The 20,218-nt window shown below is 44.0% G+C and overlaps 2 protein-coding genes across 2 annotated transcripts in view; both read left to right on the top strand.

Moving 5' to 3' along the window:
- The window catches only part of LOC141638237 (ent-kaurenoic acid oxidase-like), a 216,433-nt gene that overhangs the window by 81,621 nt on the left and 114,594 nt on the right, over positions 1-20,218 (top strand). The window lies entirely within an intron of this gene.
- LOC141638543 (uncharacterized) lies at positions 8,525-9,511 on the top strand. Its single transcript, XM_074447954.1, has one exon. The coding sequence runs from the start codon at positions 8,662-8,664 to the stop codon at positions 9,367-9,369; it is 708 nt and encodes a 235-aa protein (XP_074304055.1). The 5' UTR covers positions 8,525-8,661; the 3' UTR covers positions 9,370-9,511.

Below are 20,218 nucleotides of genomic sequence, written 5' to 3'. Positions count from 1 at the left end.
GCCGCACCGTGACTATCGGTGTCGACACAACCAAAATTCGAGCCGCTCTCCTAGACTGCTTGAAGGAGAACAAAGACGTCTTCGCCTACTCAGCCGAGATGCCGGCGTGAGCCGGAGGTAATTATTCACAAGCTAAACGTACTCCCCACCGCCGCCCTATCAAGCAAAGGATGAGAAACTCCTCACTAGAAAGATGACGCCATCAAAGCCGAGGTAGATAAATTACTAGCAGCGGGCTTTATTATGCCTTGTACTTATCCTGAGTGGTTAGCCAACGTTGTGATGGTGAAGAAATCATCGGGGGCATGGAGAATGTGCGTAGATTTTACCAACCTTAATAAAGCATGCCCCAAAGATTGTTACCCTTTGCCCCGGATAGATAGCTTAATCGACGCCACGGCAGGCTACACCATGCCGAGCTGCTAGACGCCTTCTCGGGTATCACCAGTATTCATGGATGAGGAAGACATGCCTAAATGCGCATTCATCACCGCGAACGGCACATACATGTACAAAATGATGCCGTTTGGTTTGAAGAACGCCGGTGCAACGTACACCGGATCGGTGGACAAAGTATTCCAAAGTCAAAAAGGGCGAAACATTGAGGCTTACGTCGACGACGCTATTGTGAAAAGCAAATCGACAAAGCACCTGGCCGATTTACGGGAAACATTTTGTTCACTAAGGAAATACAAGATGAAGCTCAACCCAATGAAGTGCAACTTCGATTGTCCGGCGAGTAAATTCCTCGGTGTACTCGTCGCTGCCGAGGCATTGATGCCAATCCGCACAAAGTCCAAGCAATCCTAGATCTGCGGAACCAAGGAATCGAAAAGAGGTTATGATGCTTGTGACCGGAGAATGGCGGCTCTCGCCCGTTTCATCTCTCGGTCACGAGACAAGAGCACCCCATTCTTCATGGTGTTGAAGGGGAATAAAGACTTCACTGGGGAGGAACAGAGCACGCTTTCAAGCAACTAAAAGCTCATCTTCGAGACTCTCCCAACTCTATCCAGGCCGACATCGGGGAGACGCTATACCCAGTACATAGCAAGCATTACTCGGCCACGGTCGGTCTGTGATCATCGAGGAAGAAGACAAACAAAGAACACCCTATCTACTTTGTCACCATACACTGTTGCCGGCCGAGAGGAATTACCCACTAATTGAAAAAGCAGCTTTCGCCGTCGTCGTTGCCGCAAGAAAGTTAAAACCCTACTTCGACGCACACCCCGTGACGGTCCTAACCGACCAACCATTGGAAAAAGCTTTGGAGAAATTCGAACAATCCGGTAGGCTTATCAAGTGGGCAGTGGAACTCTCTGGCTTTGGCATTCAGTACAAACCAAGGCCCTCGATAAAGGGACAAGCACTTGCAGATTTCCTGTCCGAATGCACATATCAAGAAGAGCCAAACCCAGGTGTATGGGAGGTTTACACCGACGGCTCCTCCACGACGAACAGCTCGGGAGCCGACATCCTTATCATCAGCCCAAACAGGGACGAGTTTGAGTACGCCTTGAAATTTACCTTCTCGGCCTCGAACAACGAGTCCGAGTACGAAGCGGTGATAACCGGAGTCGAGATGGCCGGAGCGCACGGGCGTAACACATTGTGTTGAAGATGACTCACCGTTGGTTACTAACCAAATCAGAGGAGAGTTCGAGGCTCGGGACGACGGGATGGTGAGATACCTGGAAAGGGTAAAAGCTGACATAGCAAAATTGAAATCTTTCCAAATCCAATGCGTTCCCAGATCTGAGAACAACCGGTCCGACGCTCTCTCAAAACTTGCCAGCTCAACCATCAATAATGTCAGCCGAACCGTGCTGGTAGATATCAGGAATACGAAGAGCATCACCGAGGATGTCGGCATGGTAGGCAACGTAGAGGCCGAGACAACGTGGATGACTCCGATAATGAAATTCAAAGTTACAAGTGAGTTGCCGGAGGACCGCAATCTCTCGGCCAAGATAAAAAGGATCGCCGCCAGGTACTTGGTGTTCGAAGGGGAGCTGTACAAAAGGTCCGTAATAAGACCACTCTTGAAATGTGTCGGACCAGCCGACGCAGAGCTAATACCGACAGAGATTCACGAAGGCATATGTGGACACCACATGGGGGCAAGAACACTGGCCCACAAAGCTCTCCGAGCCGGCTACTTCTGGCCCACCATGCTTCAAGACTCCAGAACAAAGACCAAGAAATGCACGAACGCGGATGCATGCCCCGGTGATACATGCTCCCTCCCGAGACCTACAACCGGTGCTTAACCCCCTTCCTTTCGCACAGTGGGGGATGGATATGCTAGGACCGTTTCCAACGGCCTCCGGAGGAAGGAAGTTCTTGATCGTCGTCGTTGATTACTTCACCAAATGGGTTGAAGTCAGAGCAGCGATCTGCAAATACCACAGCGGCCGTCAGAAAGGTAATCTGGGAAAATGTTATAACCCGTTTTGGATTGCCCCAAGTCATGGTATTTGACCACGGCCGAGAATTTTGGAGTGACTGATAATGAACTGGTTAGAAGAGCTTGGCATCAAGTTTGCATACTCCTCCGTCTGCCACCCACGAGCAACGGACAAAGTGAGGCAACGATAAGACGATCCTCAACGGTTTGAAGAAGACAAGGAGGACCTTAAAGGAAGATGGGCCGATGAACTACCGGCGTCCCGTGGTCCCTACGGACCACGGAGAAAGAAGCAACGGGGTACACTCCTTTCCACTTAGTCTACGGATCCGGCGGTCCTACCAATTGAAGCGACGGTGCCAACATTCGAACGGCTACTTTTAACCCAATCGAAAATGAGGAAGGCCTTAAAGCCTCCCGGATCTCGTCGAAGAAAGCGAGATACAAAGACGCCTCAACTTGGCAAAGATACCAAAACCGGATGAGAAGAGCCTACAAATCAAAGAGTCCACAAGAGGGACTTAAAAGTAGGAGATCTAGTCCTAAGAAAGTCGGCCGCCACCAACAAAGGAAATATTCATGGTAAACTAACGGCCAATTGGGAGGGTCCCTACAAGGTGGTTGAAGAAATGAGGCCGGGTACATACCGACTGACAGACATGGAGGATGTGCCTTTGATGAGCCATTGGAACACCGACAACTTAAGAAAGTACTTTGTATAGCGGCGGAGGTGTCCAAACCCAATGTGGACACCCCAACGCGTGATCATAAGTGAAGAAACAACCAAGTTTTCCATCCAAGTGCTTGTCCCCTCCATAATTACCACCCAAAAGAAGAATTGCTATCGAGCCGTAACCCCGATTACCTCGGCAACTTGCCGAGAGCGACGGGGACACAACGACCGGTATGCTAGAAGAATTGCTATCGAGCCGTAACCCCGATTACCTCGGAATCACGGAGCGACGGGGACACGACGACCGGTATGCTAGAAGAATTGCTATCGAGCCGTAACCCCGATTACCTCGGCAACTTGCCGAGAGCGACGGGGACGCAACGACCGGTATGCTAGAAGAATTGCTATCGAGCCGTAACCCCGATTACCTCGGCAACTTGCCGAGAGCGACGGGGACACAACGACCGGTATGCTAGAAGAATTGCTATCGAGCCGTAACCCCGATTACCTCGGCAACTTGCCGAGAGCGACGGGGACACAACGACCGGTATGCTAGAAGAATTGCTATCGAGCCGTAACCCCGATTACCTCGGCAACTTGCCGAGAGCGACGGGGACACAACGACCGGTATGCTAGAAGAAATGCTATCGAGCCGTAACCCCGATTACCTCGGCAACTTGCCGAGAGCGACGGGGACACAACGACCGGTATGCTAGAAGAATTGCTATCGAGCCGTAACCCCGATTACCTCGGCAACTTGCCGAGAGCGACGGGGACACAACGACCGATACGCCAGAAGAAATGCTATCGAGCCGTAACCCCGATTACCTCGGCTACTTGCCGAGAGCGACGGGGACACATCGGTCAATACATCAAAGATGTTACGCAGTTGAGATATGCATTCAAACTGCCTCGGCCATACCAAAGGTAAAAACGAAGGCACTCAATTAATAACGCAAGAAAAACAAAGAATTGTGATCAAAGCCTCGGCCAGGCCAAAGGCCAATAGGACAAACTTTGTTAAAAATGATTAAAAGAAGAATACGACGACGTAGTCCCCCATAGGGGTAAGCCTAAACACAACCTACCAAGAAAGTTTTTTTTTTACAAACAAGGAAAAGAAAAGCAAAAGATTACAAGCATATCAATTGAAGCGCCAAAAGATGGCAGGGAGGAAAGGCTCAATAGTTGGCCCCCGAACAGCTAAAGCTATCCGAGATGTCGGGTGAGTCTGGTGACGACCGCCCGTCTCCCTATGCCTGTTGCTGCCCTCCATCGAGGCGGCGGATCTTCGATGGCCGGCTCAAGAGAAGGCTCGACATTTTCAAGCGCCTTTAGCCTCTCAGCCTCCTTTTCGGCCTCCTTCGCATCATAGGCCGCCTTGGCCAACGCTATCTGAGCCGCCTTCGCCGCCTCCGCCTTCTCAGCAGCCGCTGCTTCCGCAGCATCAACCATCTCATCCAGGAGCTGGTCAAATTTATCCCACGGGAAGGAGCCGTCGGGGATGAGCTGTCTGATTGCCTCCCTGGTCGCCTCCTCGGCCTGGTCCCGGAATTGGACGCACATTTTAGGGAGGAGATCATCTTGAAGCATTTCAATATCCTTCTCTTTTTGAGGAAGGATAGCACTGTGCGTCCCCGAGCGCCTCCGCCGCTTCTCGAATGCATCCTCCCACTCGTCCCTCTTGCAACCACGGCGTCGTAGGCGCCCTTATACCGTCCCGCTCCTCCATCATCTTGGCTGTGGCGCCATCGCATCCTCAACTTTGGCCCTCTCGGCCCTCGGCGGCTTCTCGGCTTCCTCCACACGCTTCTCGGCGCAAGGAGATCCCGCTTAGCCTTCCCGGTTTCCCCCCTCGCAGCAGAGAGATCAAGCTTAAGCTTTGCGATCAGTGGCCCAGATTGGGCCATGGTCCTTTCCTGCTCCATGGCGTGGGAGCCGGCCAGACGAATCCACTTCCCCAACCTCTTATATATTCTCTCACCCTCCGCCACGAGCTCGGTGGGAGGAATTTTCTGAGCTGAGGAGTCAACGGTGATATTTCTATCACCCGCCTTCTCAATAACCTTCTCAGTGTCGCTTCCCGATTGCCGTTCGGTTAGAACGCCGCCGATGGTGGATCTACAAAAATTTACAAGCATCCATGTCACCATGCATTGACACATCGAAAAGTCTGTCATCGGAATGTCCAACGAACCGCTAAATCCAACCACAAGTTAGATCCGTACCAGTTTGGACCCTCTTAGTTGGAGGGCTGGTGGAGGCAGGCTTCTCCCCGGCAACGGTGGAAGCGGACGGTGGCTCTTTCCTCTTCTTCGGAGAAGGGACCTTAGCAACGGTCACCTCCCCCTCAGTAATATTGATGACCTCCACATGATCCTTTTGGACCACTGGGGTCGAAGAGGGAGTTGGCATTGATACCGCCGCCGACTTGGACGCTGCCTTCTTTGATCTCTTCGGCACGCCTCCGAGAACCCGTGCATGGGCCGTCTCCTGATCCAACCCCCTCGTCTGCTTGTCCATGATTTCGTTGGGGGCTAGTCTACGATCACGAAAATCAGCTGTAGGACGCCGCTGAAGGACCTTCCCGTCCTTGTCAAGCCCTAACCTCTCCAAGTCCTTCTCGCATGATCCCGACCAAACCGATCTGCAAGAAATCAAACAAGAGTTACATAAAAGAAGTAAAACAAAGCTCTGAAAAAGGAACATAACAAGCAAAGGTGGGCCTCATACCGACCCCACTCACCCCATTGAGGGCCGGTATGAGGCCGACGCGCATAGCACTCATCCTCGAAGAATAATCGAGTCGGGGCACCATCCCTCCTCAAAGATCAAACAAACGCATTGCCCGCTTCTCATCCGCAGTAAGAGGGACAAACGAAGCGTCCATCTTGACCTTGTTACCCCGGAGATGTGTTTCTCATACTCTTCCCGGTCTCACACCGTAAGTAAACGGGGCTCGGAAAGACCGAGGCAATGGGTAGTCCTCCCAAGCACTTGGACGTACACCCATCGCCCTTGCCGATCTTTGCGAGAAGTAAGTTTGTTCACGGAGACATAGCCCGCTCCGTCTGTACGCTATACCACCCCACTTTGCCGGATTTTGACGGCCAAGACTATGGAGTCGGCGGAATAAGTTAACCCGTAGGGGTCTCCCCTTAAAGACACAGAGCCATACAAAGCCGACTATCGTCCTCATGGCCAACGGATGCAGTTGGGCCACGGCAACGTTCATGGCTTTGATGATGGCCATGACGTGTTCATTCAAAGGAAACCGAGCCCATACTCCGGTGCCGATATGCACGCCGATATGACCGGGGAGAGGCGGCGAGACCGCCCGACCCTCCCTGGGATAACAATTTTATACCCCTCACCGAGGGAGAAGTGACCTCCGAAAAGAGTCTCTCCTGAGTCGCTTGCGAATTTATTTGTCCAGACACGGTCGAGGCCAGTCGTGCAGGCCTCACCATGATCCGGGATAGTCGTCCTCCCACCATCAACGGGAGCCCTCTCATCATCATCATTAGCATCATCAGCATCATCCTCATCCTCCAACTCCTCCAGGAGGGGCAGATCAACTACGGGAGAAGGAGACCTAGGGCCCCCAAACCTTAGCGGGATGGCTTCTAGTATCCCCTCCTCGTCAAGACGCGACGGGAACCCCGGCGCAGAAGTATTAGTCCCGGCATCAACGAAGACATGTTCACAAGGAATTACTAACGAAATAAGAGGTGAGAATTTGTTTGTTTACCTCGAAGAAAAACACTCGCCGGATCAAAGACTCTGAAGATTGGAAGAAAAAGAAGCCCTTGAAAGTTTAGAAAGATGAAGATTTTGGAGAAAATTTGAGAAAATGAAATTGGTGGCCAAAATCACGGAATAATCGCCTATTTATAGGAAAAGCCCATGAAGAAGGACCAATCAGGGCACACCATGAAGCGTCAACCAATCGTGCGAACGTACACGTGTCGGACATGCAACCACGGAATGTCAATCGTTGCAACGATTGAATGTCAATCAATGCAATAGTGACCAAGCGTCTTCAACACGCCCATTCACATCTCTTCGCCTATTCACCTTCCTCAACAAATTCCTAGGTACCTGCTCTCCGCCGGCCACCTGATCAACCAAGCTAGGAAGCACCGGCCGGGGGCAATCAAAAACAACCGGCACTCTCAGCCCTGGTCTCGGCCAGCGTCACATTCTTTTCCACATCGGATGCCCTTTACGCATCCGTATGGAGGGGGGATATGGCACGGCCTAAACAAGAACCACGCCGATGCATCAGAAGTAGCCGATGCAGAAAATTTTGCAAAAATACTTGCGCAGAATATACGCTCAACATACATCGGAGCCCATACCACGGCATAGACTACGCTGGGGGCAAATTGATGGGGCATATTCGCACCAATGACTGGTCAACATATTGAGCAAGGTCAAAGGTATCCACAAAGAAAGTCAACGACTTAGATGACCTAGCCGATGCATCCCATCGGCTTTGTCACTGGTCTCGGCCGACAACTAGCCACCGGGACACATATCCGCGTACTCATATCCAAGACCCCTCGGCCAGCCTGCCATAGGTCCATCGGCCGAGGGTAGAACGGTCTTTCCACCTGCTAGCCACTTGGCCACTTGGCCACTACGTGACAAAAGGTGAAAGTCTATAAATACTTCTCAACCTTCATTGAGGAAAGGATCCACAAATTGACCTAATAACCACTATTCATCTGGTAATATCTTCCTTATCTCTCTACAATACACTCTTAGCCAAATTACAACAACTTCTCTCTAAGTTTACTAACTTGAGCGTCGGAGTGAGTACGCTCGGCCAAAGCCGAGCCCTCAGTTTGTTCATCGTTTCAGGAGACCGCAAAGAGGATTCAAGCAAGGACATCCTTCTACGAGCTACGAGTGGTAACAAATATCTGCTCTGGAATTACACCCGGAACAGAAATATATACTATATTTAGAGTGTAACTGATGAATGGTTATATAAGAAACAGATTTACATAATTTTAGGGTATAAGTGATGACAATAATTATGTTCAAGACTGCATAAGAAGCAGGTTTGTGTAATTTTAGAATGTAACTGATGAAAAATAATATGTGTGGAAATGGAAATGATTGCATAATAAATTATGGATTTTAATGAAAAAGTCATAAATATGAATATATTAATTGAAAAGATAATAATGTAATGAAAAAAAAAATTACTTGTTACCTTATTTAGCTAGATGTCTTTTGGAGGGAAAACTAAGAAATTTTTTATTCTCTTAGTAGTAGCCAGTAGGGGGGGAGAATCAATGAAAATACACTTAAAATAAGTGTTTTTATAAGAAAATAAATATTTTTAGTTCATGTCAATCGGTTCAGTTCTTGTCGGTTTGAATATATTCAGGTTATGGCATCACTAGATTATGATTGAATTCAGTTTAATTCCAATTTGATTCTCGTATTGAGTCGTGTTTCGGGTGCTATTCAGGTTACCCATGTAGGGTGTTCTATCAATTTACCATTTCACACAAGAGTACAAGACCAATTACGGAGTATTACCAAAAAAAATAGAAGTGAGAAAATGAGAAGTGAGATAAATCGGGGGATTCGAACGGCTATATCCGCAACGGCGAAATCGTTCTCGGGCGCCCGGAAACCAGATAATACCGGTTTATGGACAAATTTCCGATCCAAAACTTTCGCCGGTCATCCTCAAGTTTCCGACAAAAATCAATTAATCTTCGGAAAAATTGGGGAAATTAGGGTTAGGTCAACATCACAATTGATTCGAATTTGGGAGCAGCAGAAGCGCAATTACTCGATGAATCACCAGGAAATAAAACATCAGGAAATCGAAGGTCCGACGGTTGAGAGAGACATGTCCGAGGTTGCCAAAGAATCGCGATTAGTGACGGAATCGATGATGAAGAGCATGTATGATGTTAGTAAGTCTGTCGCGGGTTTAGCGGTTTTTCAGTTAGCTGTTGGAGGTTACTTGTGTTCGGGTTCGGGTTTGGGGAATGATGTGTTGAGTATGGGTGTGAGTGCCGTGGCTTTCGGGTTTCCGATTTCGATGGCGTTGATGATGAGACAGTCGTTGAAGGGAATGCAGTTTTTTGATAGGATGGAGAAGGCGGGGAGGTTACAGTTGTTGACTTCTAGTATGCAGATTTCGAAGCAGATTCGACTGTTTTTTCTTCGTCTTCGTGTCGTTGCTTATACATCGCTTGGTGGACTCTTCCTCTCTTTAGTTTACTCTCTTCTTGCTCCTGTTATTAGTTCTACTTGATTTTGTGTATTGCAATCGCAGCGAATTTTAATCAAGTGGCATGTGCACTAGACTGATAGCACCTTCATTTTTTACACGATTCGTTTTTAGGTAAATAATTGCCATTGATTATGAAATGCTAATGGTTTGAGAGTTTCAATGCTGTAGTTTTCGATGAATTGTTAGTTGTTTTGGTAATTATGGAGAGGAGGAAAAGTGTGCAATGCTTTATACTCCCTCTGTCCCGGTCATTTATTGTCCTTTTCTATTTTTGGGTGTCTCAGTCATTTGTTGTCATTTCTATTTTAAGAATGAATTTGATGAGTAATTTGATCATTCACACTCAATTTATTCCACTTGTCATTTAGTAATTGGTCTAATCCCCTGTCCTTGGTCTTTGTGCCAAAACCAAAGGACAACAAATGACCGGGACGGAGGGAGTATGAGGCAACCTGCAGGTCTTGTAATTGTTGCGAAATTGCCAAAGATATGATGAGTAGTTATATTGAACGATGCACTACTTTGCTTACGAAAAATTTGCGTATTGAAAAGTGATATACTACAATTTCCTGCTTCTTTGTACAATTTGGAAACGACAATCACTTTGTTGGTAAATTGTGTACGATGCAGTACTTTACTTCCCGAAAAATATATGGATCATTAATTCTTGGTAGGTCTTCTCTGATTGTAACTCTTCTCTTTCTGTCTGCTGCGTCAGCAAGATTATTTACTGTCAATTGCCCTCAAAATCAATTTGTTTTCCCTCTGTTGTTGGATATAGAGTACCCTGTCTGGGGATTTGCAGCCCTCAGCTCGTTAGTTGTTTTGAAATGTTTCATCGAGTAAATGGTCAATTGTCATAGTCGTCAGTAATTCCTCTCTTAAGTTATGGCTGGTGGTTGTCAATTTGAGAGTAGTATTAGAGTACCAATGCTTGTGGCTGTTAAGCATTAGCCATAGTTTTCGATGTAATGTTAACTGTTTTGGGTATTTGTCGAGTGTGCAATGCTTTATATGATGCAACCTGCAAGTCTTGTAACTGATATGCACTCATACAAAGGTATAATGAGTAGTTATATAGGACTCGAGTTTGCTTGTTGAAAAGTGATGTACTGCAATTTCCTCCCTCTTTATACAATTTGGAAAGGACACTCACTTTGCTGCTAAATCGTGTATGATCCCTAATTTGTTTACGAAAAATATATTAATCCTGAATTCATGGTGTGTCTTCTCTGATATTAACTCATGTTCTCTTTTCGTCTGCTGCGTTAGTTGGATTATTCACTGTTTCTTACAGTTACAACTGCCCTAAAGTTTTGTTTCCCTCCTTTATGGGATAAAGAGTACCCTGAATCGCCAAGTTCATTGTCTGAGTTTTCGGTCTGATATCTGGATTCGTAGTCCTTTGCTTGCGAGGAGTTTGAAATGTTTTCATCAAGTAAATGGTCAATTGTCGTCGTCGTCAATGATTCCTTTTCTTAAGGTATGGCGGGGTTTTGATGCAGATCCTTCTCTCTTGCTTGGTTATGAAAGTTTAGATCCCGCGCAATGATTGTGCAGTATTTATAGATTTTTTTATTTTTGTATTACTTAATCATGCTAAATTAACATCTCACTAAGTTCATATTTCACGTCATTTTACTTAATTTTTCATATTTCACGTCTTTTTGACAATGATTTTATATATTTCGATATTTGTAATATATGAACTCAAATTTTTTTGGCAATGATCGAGAATTTTTTACTTCGAGATTTGTAATATATGAATCCAAATTTTTGGCAATGATCAAGGATTTTTTACTTGTAGCAATATAGCAATGATTGACGGTATATTTTTTTTGGCAATGATTGAGGATTTTATACTTATTTTTTGGCAATAATTTTTTACATTATTTTTGGGCAAGATCATTGATATGATCTAGATTTAGCACATAGTAAAATAGGACGTTATACATTTTTTTTGGGAATCATTTTTTTACATTAAACTTAAGCCCATAGTAGAATGCAAAAATTAAAAGCCCAGTTAGAAGATGATATTTTAGGCGGGAAAAAACGTAGATTGACCTATTCATTTAGTAAATAGGGTATGATGTTTAAGATTTTACTTATAAATAAAATATATTAATATTTTTTTTTTAAGGTTTAACTTCAAAGTATTTAAAATACAAAACATAATTTAGTCTTACTAATGGTTCATTTCCACATTATAAAAATTTATCTTACAGTAGTTATTGAGTTTTTTCTAAATAAATACATGCAATGACTCTTATACATACTTTTATACATATATATGTGTTTCTTGATAGATCCGGAATCGAACCGACCACTTGTTTAAGAGATAAGAGTCTTTACCACTCACACCAGCCAACTTTGGTATATTTTGATTCATATTGGAATATCTAGGGCTTTCTCATCACATGGTTGTTCAATGGAGATTTTGTTGATAGTACGATTGGTGGTCTATCCATTTCAGATTTAATATCCAGGGTTTTTGCATATTTTTTTCAAATTATGTCTATCTATTTTCCCAATTCCGTCTATTATTTTCATCCCTAATTCAGAGTTCAAATTCTATCTATTCATTTCCCGAATTCCTCATTTTCATCCTCCATTAATCAATCTCTCACAAATCTCTTCTTTAAACCCTTCATTTTTTTTATACTTACTTCGTTTCTCTCATTTCATCTAATTCCTCTCATTTTTCTAGGGTTTTAAATAATCGCCACCATAGTCTGTAATTGTTGTACTGTAGAAATATAATTATGTATATCTATTTTGCGGTTTCTTATGATTTTATCGGCAAATCGAGCAACGAAGAAAATTGGAATGGAGATTCAAACTTTATTTCTTTTAGATTTAGTTTAGGATCATTAGTAATTAATATTAACCGATCTTATTCTAAATCTAATTCAAATCTTTCCATCTTTTATTTATTTTATTTTATTTTATTTATACTTAGTTAATTTTCCAATATGATTTCATTAATAAACCAAATAGATTTTATAATTAATCTACCGTAACGATCCAACGGGTCTAACTTTCACAGTCAGAACCCGCCTAAGAGCACATGCATGAAATGTTGCGCCACTTCCAAAGTTCGCACCTTCTGCTGCGCCTACTCCTAGTCGGTTTTTGCCTCTGATTTCTTTCTGGCTTTGACGTATCTTATATTAATTAGTTATTATTAATCGACTATTATTACTACTATCGCCTAACTAGTTATAGATTCTAGCCATTTAATATAGTTCGTCAAGTTTTTCTTATTTATTTATTTTATTTTATTCTTTATTTTTACTATTTCTTCTTTCAAATCCCATCTTTGGCATTTATATGAAGTACACTCGTCATAATCGTTTTTAATTTATATTTTACTTATTTGTATGTATTATTTATATGTAATGAATGTAAATATCCAATTCAACTATTAATTCTAATTGCTAAGTTCACCGACTTAGGCCCTGTTCTTTTGGACTTATTTTTGCTTAATTTAAGTTAAGTTCAGCAAAAATAAGTTAAGTTCAGAAAAGTTAAGCAAAAATAAGTTAAGTTCAGCAAAAATAAGTTAAGTTAAGTTCAGCAAAAATAAGTTCAGAAAAGTTAAGCAAAAATAAGTTAAGTTCAACAAATATAAGTTAAGTTAAGTTCAGCAAAATTAAGTTCAGCAAAGTTAAGCAAAAATAAGTTAAGTTCAGCAAAATTAAGTTCAGGAAAGTAAAGCTAAGTTAACTATAAATTCATACACGTTTTATAGTATTGATAAGTTTTAAAAAATTACGATTTTCACAAATTCTCTTTTTCGACCGTCATGTGCGACAAGTGTCTACTTTTTGATAAATATATAGCGACCATTTTAGAGTAAACAGTGACTACTTTTTATAACTAAAACATGAACATTTTTTTCGAAGTGGCCACTATTTAATATAAAGTGGTCGCTATTTACCTAATGCTAATAGTGGTCACATTTTACCAAAAAACACGGAAAAGACCGTCGCACCATAGACTATAATGACCAGTTGCATAGGATAATTACAATTTATCCAAAATTATTAGTCACTATTAACAAAAAAAATGTTCGATTTTTTTTTTTTTGCTTTTCTCAATATCAACAACAACAACAATAATAATAATGAAAGCGACTTATTATTGTTAAAATAATAATAATAATAATAATAATAATAATAATAATAATAATAATTATTATTATTATTATTTAAGTTCATATTCATTTAGTTCGGAAAAGTTAAACAAATATAAGTTAAGTTTAGAAAAGTTCAGCAAAAATAAGTTAAGTTCAGCAAATATAAGTTAAGTTAAGTTCAGTAAAATTAAGTTCAGAAAAGTTCAGCAAAAATAAGTTAAGTTAAATTCAGCAAAAATAAGTTCAGCAAAAATAAGTTAAGTTCAGCAAATATAAGTTAAGTTCAGAAAAGTTCAGCAAAAATAAGTTAAGTTAAGTTAAGTTAAGCAAATATAAGTCCAAAAGAACAGAGCCTTAGTCTAATTTTCACATGTTAGGACTTAATACATTGTTTGTTGCATTTCATGTATTATAATCGATATAATCAACGTAAACGGCAATCCTAATCGTTAGTAGAGGCCGCTATCAAGGCAGGCGGGATTAGGTCATCGATTAAAAAATATCCTAGTATGTACCCTCGCCCCTTACTCAAGATCTATGTGAGCACTCGTGTTCATTGGCATTGCGAGAGTAATTCTAGACATAGAATGCTAAGGGTAACGAATTTCTTAGTGTTTATGTCAATACATTATGTCTTGACATGGCATGAAGTATTCGAAAGGTTTCCAGTTTTCCACAAAAATTGGTGGCGACTCCTGAATTGCAGACTTGTTCAAAACTTCCACCGGTTTCTAAGCCTCTCAAATCGGTTACGAACCCATGAGGTGAAGATATGCCGAGTTGAATAAGATGTAATGTTGTGTTAGGTTTGTGGAATTGAGTTTGAATTGATATATAATTTTATGTAAGTTTACTAGATGTTTAGAGAACATTTAGTATAGATTAGCTTAATAACTAAGACATTTGTGGGATTATTTGTATTTTAGATTGTATTTGGAACGTTGTTGGGTTGAATAAGATATAATGTTGTTTTACATGTGATATATTAGAGGTTGGTTGAATTTCTTGTTGTAGGTTTTTAAGTTTCGGTATTCGGATTGTGAGTTTTATGGGGCGGTGCTGTTGAAATTGCTATTCGGCAACAAATCTTTATATAAAAAAGAGCACAAATAAATTACGTCGGTTCTTTAAAGAAATTATGCAAATGAGAAAAATGAATTGGCCCTAAAACAAAATATCAATTGCATCAGTTATGATAACAAATGACGCAAAAAAAATAAATAAAGAAAATGCATCGGTTCTATAAAGAACTGACGCAAATGTTGAACTATTTGCGTCGGTTGTAGGTATTTATTGCATCCATTCTATGGTAAGATTTGACGCAATTGGTGTTTTTTTGCATCGGTTTTTAACACACAACTGGCACAAATGTTGAACTTTTTGCGTCGGTTCCACAACTGACGCAAGAGTAAATATGACCCCTCGATATACGTCACCCCAAAATCGACACAAAATGGGAAGGAAAAACACCAAAAAATCGCTAAAATCACAAAAAAATAGTAGAATTCGATCTCGTGCTAAGCTTCGTTTGTCTTTTAATAATTGTAAGGAATTAGGTTTTGAAATGGAATCACAAGAATTCTCACATGGCATTCATGGGGTACCACAATCCTGTGATGCTCATAAGACAAAGGATATGAGTGATATTATTGAGATACCGGTTATTGAATTGGGCAATTATGTTGAAGAACCTGCAATTTCGTCGGGGATTCCGGTTGAGGTTGAGGAAGGCTGGACTGTTGTGTCAGGTAAGCGTTCTCAATCTGCTAAGGAACCTGTCCCTGATCCTAATCCTAAGAAGCTGCTTTAATTGACTGAATCTGATGTTTCTTCCGAGATTAAATATTGGGAGTCTGCTGTGGTCTGCTATGTGCTAGGGAGAAACCCTTCCTGGGAAACTCTGCAGAATTTTGTTGATAATCTCTGGGGGGAGCATAAGTTTAATAAAATTTCCTTTTTCCCTAATGGTGTCTTTATTGTGCGGTTTCCTTCAATTGAGACTCAGAACTTGGTACTGCAACAGGGGTTTCCGATGTTTGAGAATAAACCACTTGTGGTTAGACCTTGGTCTGAATCTTGTAGCTTATTGAAAGAACGGATTCAATTTGTGCCTATCTGGTTAAGGCTTTGTGGGCTGCCGCTTAAGTTCTGGAGCTTGTCTGGTTTGGAGAAATTAGCTGGTTTACTAGGGAAATTCCTTAAAAGGGATGCTGCTACTGAAGCTAAAACTAGATTAGGCTATGCTAGATTACTGGTTGAAGTGGAGATTGGCCAGGAGTTTCCTGAAGAATTGAGTTTCTTGGATGAGAAAGGTAATGAGGTTAAACTACAAGTAGAATATGAATGGAAGCCTACTGTCTGTTCTACTTGTAAAGGAATAGGGCATACTAAGCAGATGTGTAAGCCTCCTAAAGCTGCCAGGCAGGACATGAGACCCCCCAAACCTACTACTAAACCTCCTCAGAAAGTTTGGTGTGTCTGCAGCAACTCCTCCACCTTTTGGGGGTGTCACCTATCATGACTCTTCTCTTATTACTCCTGTTAGTGTCTTTGATGTGACCATAATTAGCGCACATTTAGTCCCCGAATTAGCCTCGTTTCCATGCTTTTTAGTGCATATTTGGGTCATTTACTATCTTTAGTCCTTTGTTTCGCATATTCTTTGAGATTTTGATCCCTTGGTAGGAAAGGAGTAAGAATCTTGCATTTTCATGGCAAAACAAGACTAAATTGATCAAATTCAATGACCAAGCATTAAGGAGAGATAAGATTAGAAGGCCTTTGTACATATTATAGTAGAAGAGCAATGTCGAGAAAAGATCCTTGAGTCTCCGAGGAAATCCCCAAGAAATTTATGAAGAAAAGGGAAGAAAAGAAGAATTTACCACGCTGACTGACAATCCGAGCGGATTGTCAACAATCAGACCGGATTCCCCAGAATCCGCTCGGATTCCATCGCCCAAATCCGGCCGTCCCGACCTTAATCCGCCCGGATTCCTTCACAGCACGGTTTCCTCTTCTTCAAGCTACGAAAAGACTCCCTTCCCTCGAAAAAGACCGGAGTCTCCCTAAGTAGGGACTTAATCGTCATTTAAGCTCTTAGTTAACCTAATGCATCCTCCCTAATTTTCACTATAAATACCCCATTAGTCTAATTAGAGGAGCATGTTCTTCTTATCAATAATTAGAGTAGTTAATATCAATCAAATCTCTCTTTAATATTGTAATCAAGTTGTTCCGGGTATAATTCCAGAGCAGATATTTGATTCCACTCGTAGCTAGTAGAATGATGTCCTTGCTTGAATCCTCCTTACGGTCTCCTGAAACGATGAACAAACTGAGGGCTCGGCTTTGGCCGAGCGTACTCACTCCGACGCTCAAGTCAGTAAGCTTAGAGAGAAGTTGTTGTAACTTGGCTAAGAGTATATTGTAGAGAGATAAGGAAGATATTACCAGATGAATAGTGGTTATTAGGTCAATTTGTGGATCCTTTCCTCAATGAAGGTTGAGGAGTATTTATAGGCATTCACCTTTTGTCACGTAGTGGCCAAGTGGCCAAGTGGCTCATTAGGTGGAAAGACCGTTGTACCCTCGGCCGATGGACGTGTGTCAGGCTCGCCGAGGGTCTTGGATATGAGTACGCGGATGTGTGTCCCGGCTGGCTAGTTGTCTGGCCGGGACCTGGGTGACAGGCCGATGGGCTTCATCGGCTAGACTGTCTAAGTCGTTGACTTTGCTGTGGATACCCTTGACCTTGCTCAATATGTTGACTTTGGTCAGCGGTGCAGAATATGCCCCATCAATTTGCCCCCAGCGTAGTCTATGCCGTGGTATGGGCTCCGATGTATGTTGAGCGTATATTCTGCGTAAGTATTTTGCAAAAATTTTCTGCGTCGGCTTCTTCTGATGCATCGGCTTGATCATTCGTAGGCCTACCATATCCCCCCTCCACATGGGTGTGTAAAGGGCATCCGATGTGGAAAAGAAAGTGACGGTGGCCGAGATCGGGGTTGGGAGTGCCGGTTGTTTTTGAATGCCCCCGGCCGGTGCTTCCTGGCTTGGTCGATCATGTGGCCGGCGGAGAGCAGGTACCTAGGAATTTGTTGAGGGAGATGAACAGGTGAAGAGATGTGAATGGGCGTGTTGAATACGCTTGGTCACTGTAGCATTGATTGACATTTGACTGTTGCAACGATTGACATTCCGTGGTTGCATGTCTGACACGTGTCTGTTCGTTGATTGGTTGACGCTTCATGGGCTGTGCCCTGATTGGTCCTTCTTTGTGGGCTTTTCCCTATAAATAGGGCAGTTATTCCGTGAATTTGGCCACCAAATTCAATTTCTCAAATTTTTCTTCCAAGATCTTCATCTCTCTAAACTTTCAAGGGCTTTCTTTTCTTCAAATCTTCGGTCTTCGATCCGGCGAGTGTATTTCTTCAAGGTAATCAAACAAATTTTCTTTTATTTCGTTAGTGATTTGTTGTGAACATGTCTTCTGTTGATGCTGGACCTAGTAAACCTGCGTCGGGGGGCCCTAGGTCTCCTTCTCCTGAAGTTGATCCTCAAATTCTTGAGGAATGGGAGGACTCTGATTCCTATGGCGATTTTGGTGATGATTTCGGTGATGAAGTGGAAAGGCCTCGTCGTAATGAAGGGAGGCAGTACGTTATGGATCACGGCAACGCCTGTAAGGTCCGTCTTGACCGTGCTTGGACTCATAAGCTCGCTTGATTGTTCAAAGCGAGAAATTTTTCGAGGGCCATTTTTTCTTCGGTAGGGGATACGAAATTGTTATCCCCGAGGAGGGTCGAGCCGTCTGTTGCCCTCCACCGGGCCATACCGGCGTATATATGCGCATTTGGAGTATGGGCTCCGGTTTCACCGAATGGGTGCGTTATGGCCATTATCAGAGCCATGAACGTTGCCGTTGCACAACTGCACCCGTTGGCTATGAGGACCATAATCGGCTTTGTCTGGCTCTGTCTCTTCAAGGGAGAGGCCCCAACGGTGAATTTATTCCGCCGGCTTCACCATCTCAAACCATTTTCTGGCCGCGTCGGATGGTACAGTGTGGAGATGGAGTCGGGTTATGTCTCTGTTAACAAACTTTCTTCTTGCAAGGACTGGCAAGGCCGATGGGTGTACGTTAAGGTGCTTGGATGACTATCCGCCTGCTTTTTCCAAAGACCGAGTTAACTTGCGGTGTGAGACTCAGGCGGAGCACGATAGATGGGTTTCCCGGAAGAAGCTCAAAATGGATGCCAGCAGTGTCTATCTCCAAGAGGATGAGAGGCTGGCAATGAGGCTCTTTGAGGTGGACAAGAGTGGGGTGCCGAAAAAATGGATTCCCCCGACGCAGATCATCCTTCAGGATGAGCCGTTCTGCCATGTCGACCTCATACCGGCCCTAGCACAGGGTGAGTGGGGTCGGTGTGAGGCCCATCGCCGCTCTTAATGCTCTTGCTCCTCGAATTTCGGTTTATTTCCTCTACTTAACTCTTGCTTTGTTTCTTTCGCAGACCACTTTGGAAAGGACTTGTCTGAGGATATTCTCCGGAGAATGGGGCTGCACAAAGATGGAACCGTTGCTAACTTACATCCCAAGGCTTCAGCCCACGACCGCAGGAAGTCGCCGAGTGATCTTATGGAACAACGGCTAAAGGGCTTGAGCGTGGAGGAGGCTCAGGCGAGGGTCGTTAGCGGTGTAGTGCGTCGGACGCGGAAAACGGTACCTTCGGCGGCGACCGCGTCGACACCAGCTCCAACTCCTATCCCTCCTCCTAAGAAGGAGACGGTGGAGATTGTTGATATTCTTGATGGGGACTCCGATGAGGAGGAATCTTCCCTCATCCGTAAGAGGAAGAAGACAGCCTCTGCTGCTGGCGGGGAGGTGCCTCCTCCGGCCAAGAAGGCCAAGCATGGTACCTATCTAGCTTGTGACTCAAATTTAGCCAGGCTTTCTGATACGTCGATACACGTTGATACTGATGTCTTTATTAAATTTGTGCAGACCAAACGCAGTCGGCTTTTGCTCTTGTTGGGCAGCAGGTGGAGGGGTCCTCTGCGCAGGTTGGTGATCAAGGCGTCACCGTCAACCCTTTATCCCAAAAGGCTTCCCCCTCCCAGCCGCAGGCCAGTGGTGAAATTGTTACCACCGTCCCTTCATCCCAGAAGGCTTCCGTCTCCCAGCTTATAGAGGAAGGCACGAAGCTAATTAGGGAGCTGGCAAGGTGGAACGTGGCTACCGGTGCTCGTCTTAAGGAGCAGGAGAAGGCCGTGGCTCGCGCTGTTCATGAGCGTAATGTCACTAAGCAGGTGGCTGTGTCGGCGAGGCTGGATCTCCTTAATGAGCGGAAGCTTAGGGGAGATGCTGAGAAGGCGCTCTTGGGCGAGAGAAACTCGGGGAGGACGCCGAAAAGGAGGTCCTTCTTTGAGAGAGCCAAGGCGAGGCTTCGGCAGCCGAAGCTGCGAAGCTGCTGGGGATGTGTGACCTTGTTCAGGGGCGCGCCGACCTCTATCTCCAGCAGAGGGACGAATCCAGGGGCTTGTTTAAGGCCCAGGCGGAGGTGGTCCGGAGCAAAGAGGCCATCATCAAGCAAAAGGAGGAGGACATTGAGATGCTCCAAACCGTCATGCTCCCCCACCTGTGCGCTGAATTCCGGGACTTGGCCGAAGGAGCTGCTAGGGAAGTGATCGGGGAGCTTTTCCCTCTTGATGGTTCCTTCCCGTGGG

The sequence above is a fragment of the Silene latifolia genome, unplaced genomic scaffold (genome assembly GCF_048544455.1).
Source record: "Silene latifolia isolate original U9 population unplaced genomic scaffold, ASM4854445v1 scaffold_20.1, whole genome shotgun sequence".
In the NCBI taxonomy this organism is placed as follows: domain Eukaryota; kingdom Viridiplantae; phylum Streptophyta; class Magnoliopsida; order Caryophyllales; family Caryophyllaceae; genus Silene; species Silene latifolia.
This window is presented reverse-complemented; position numbering and strand designations above follow the sequence as displayed.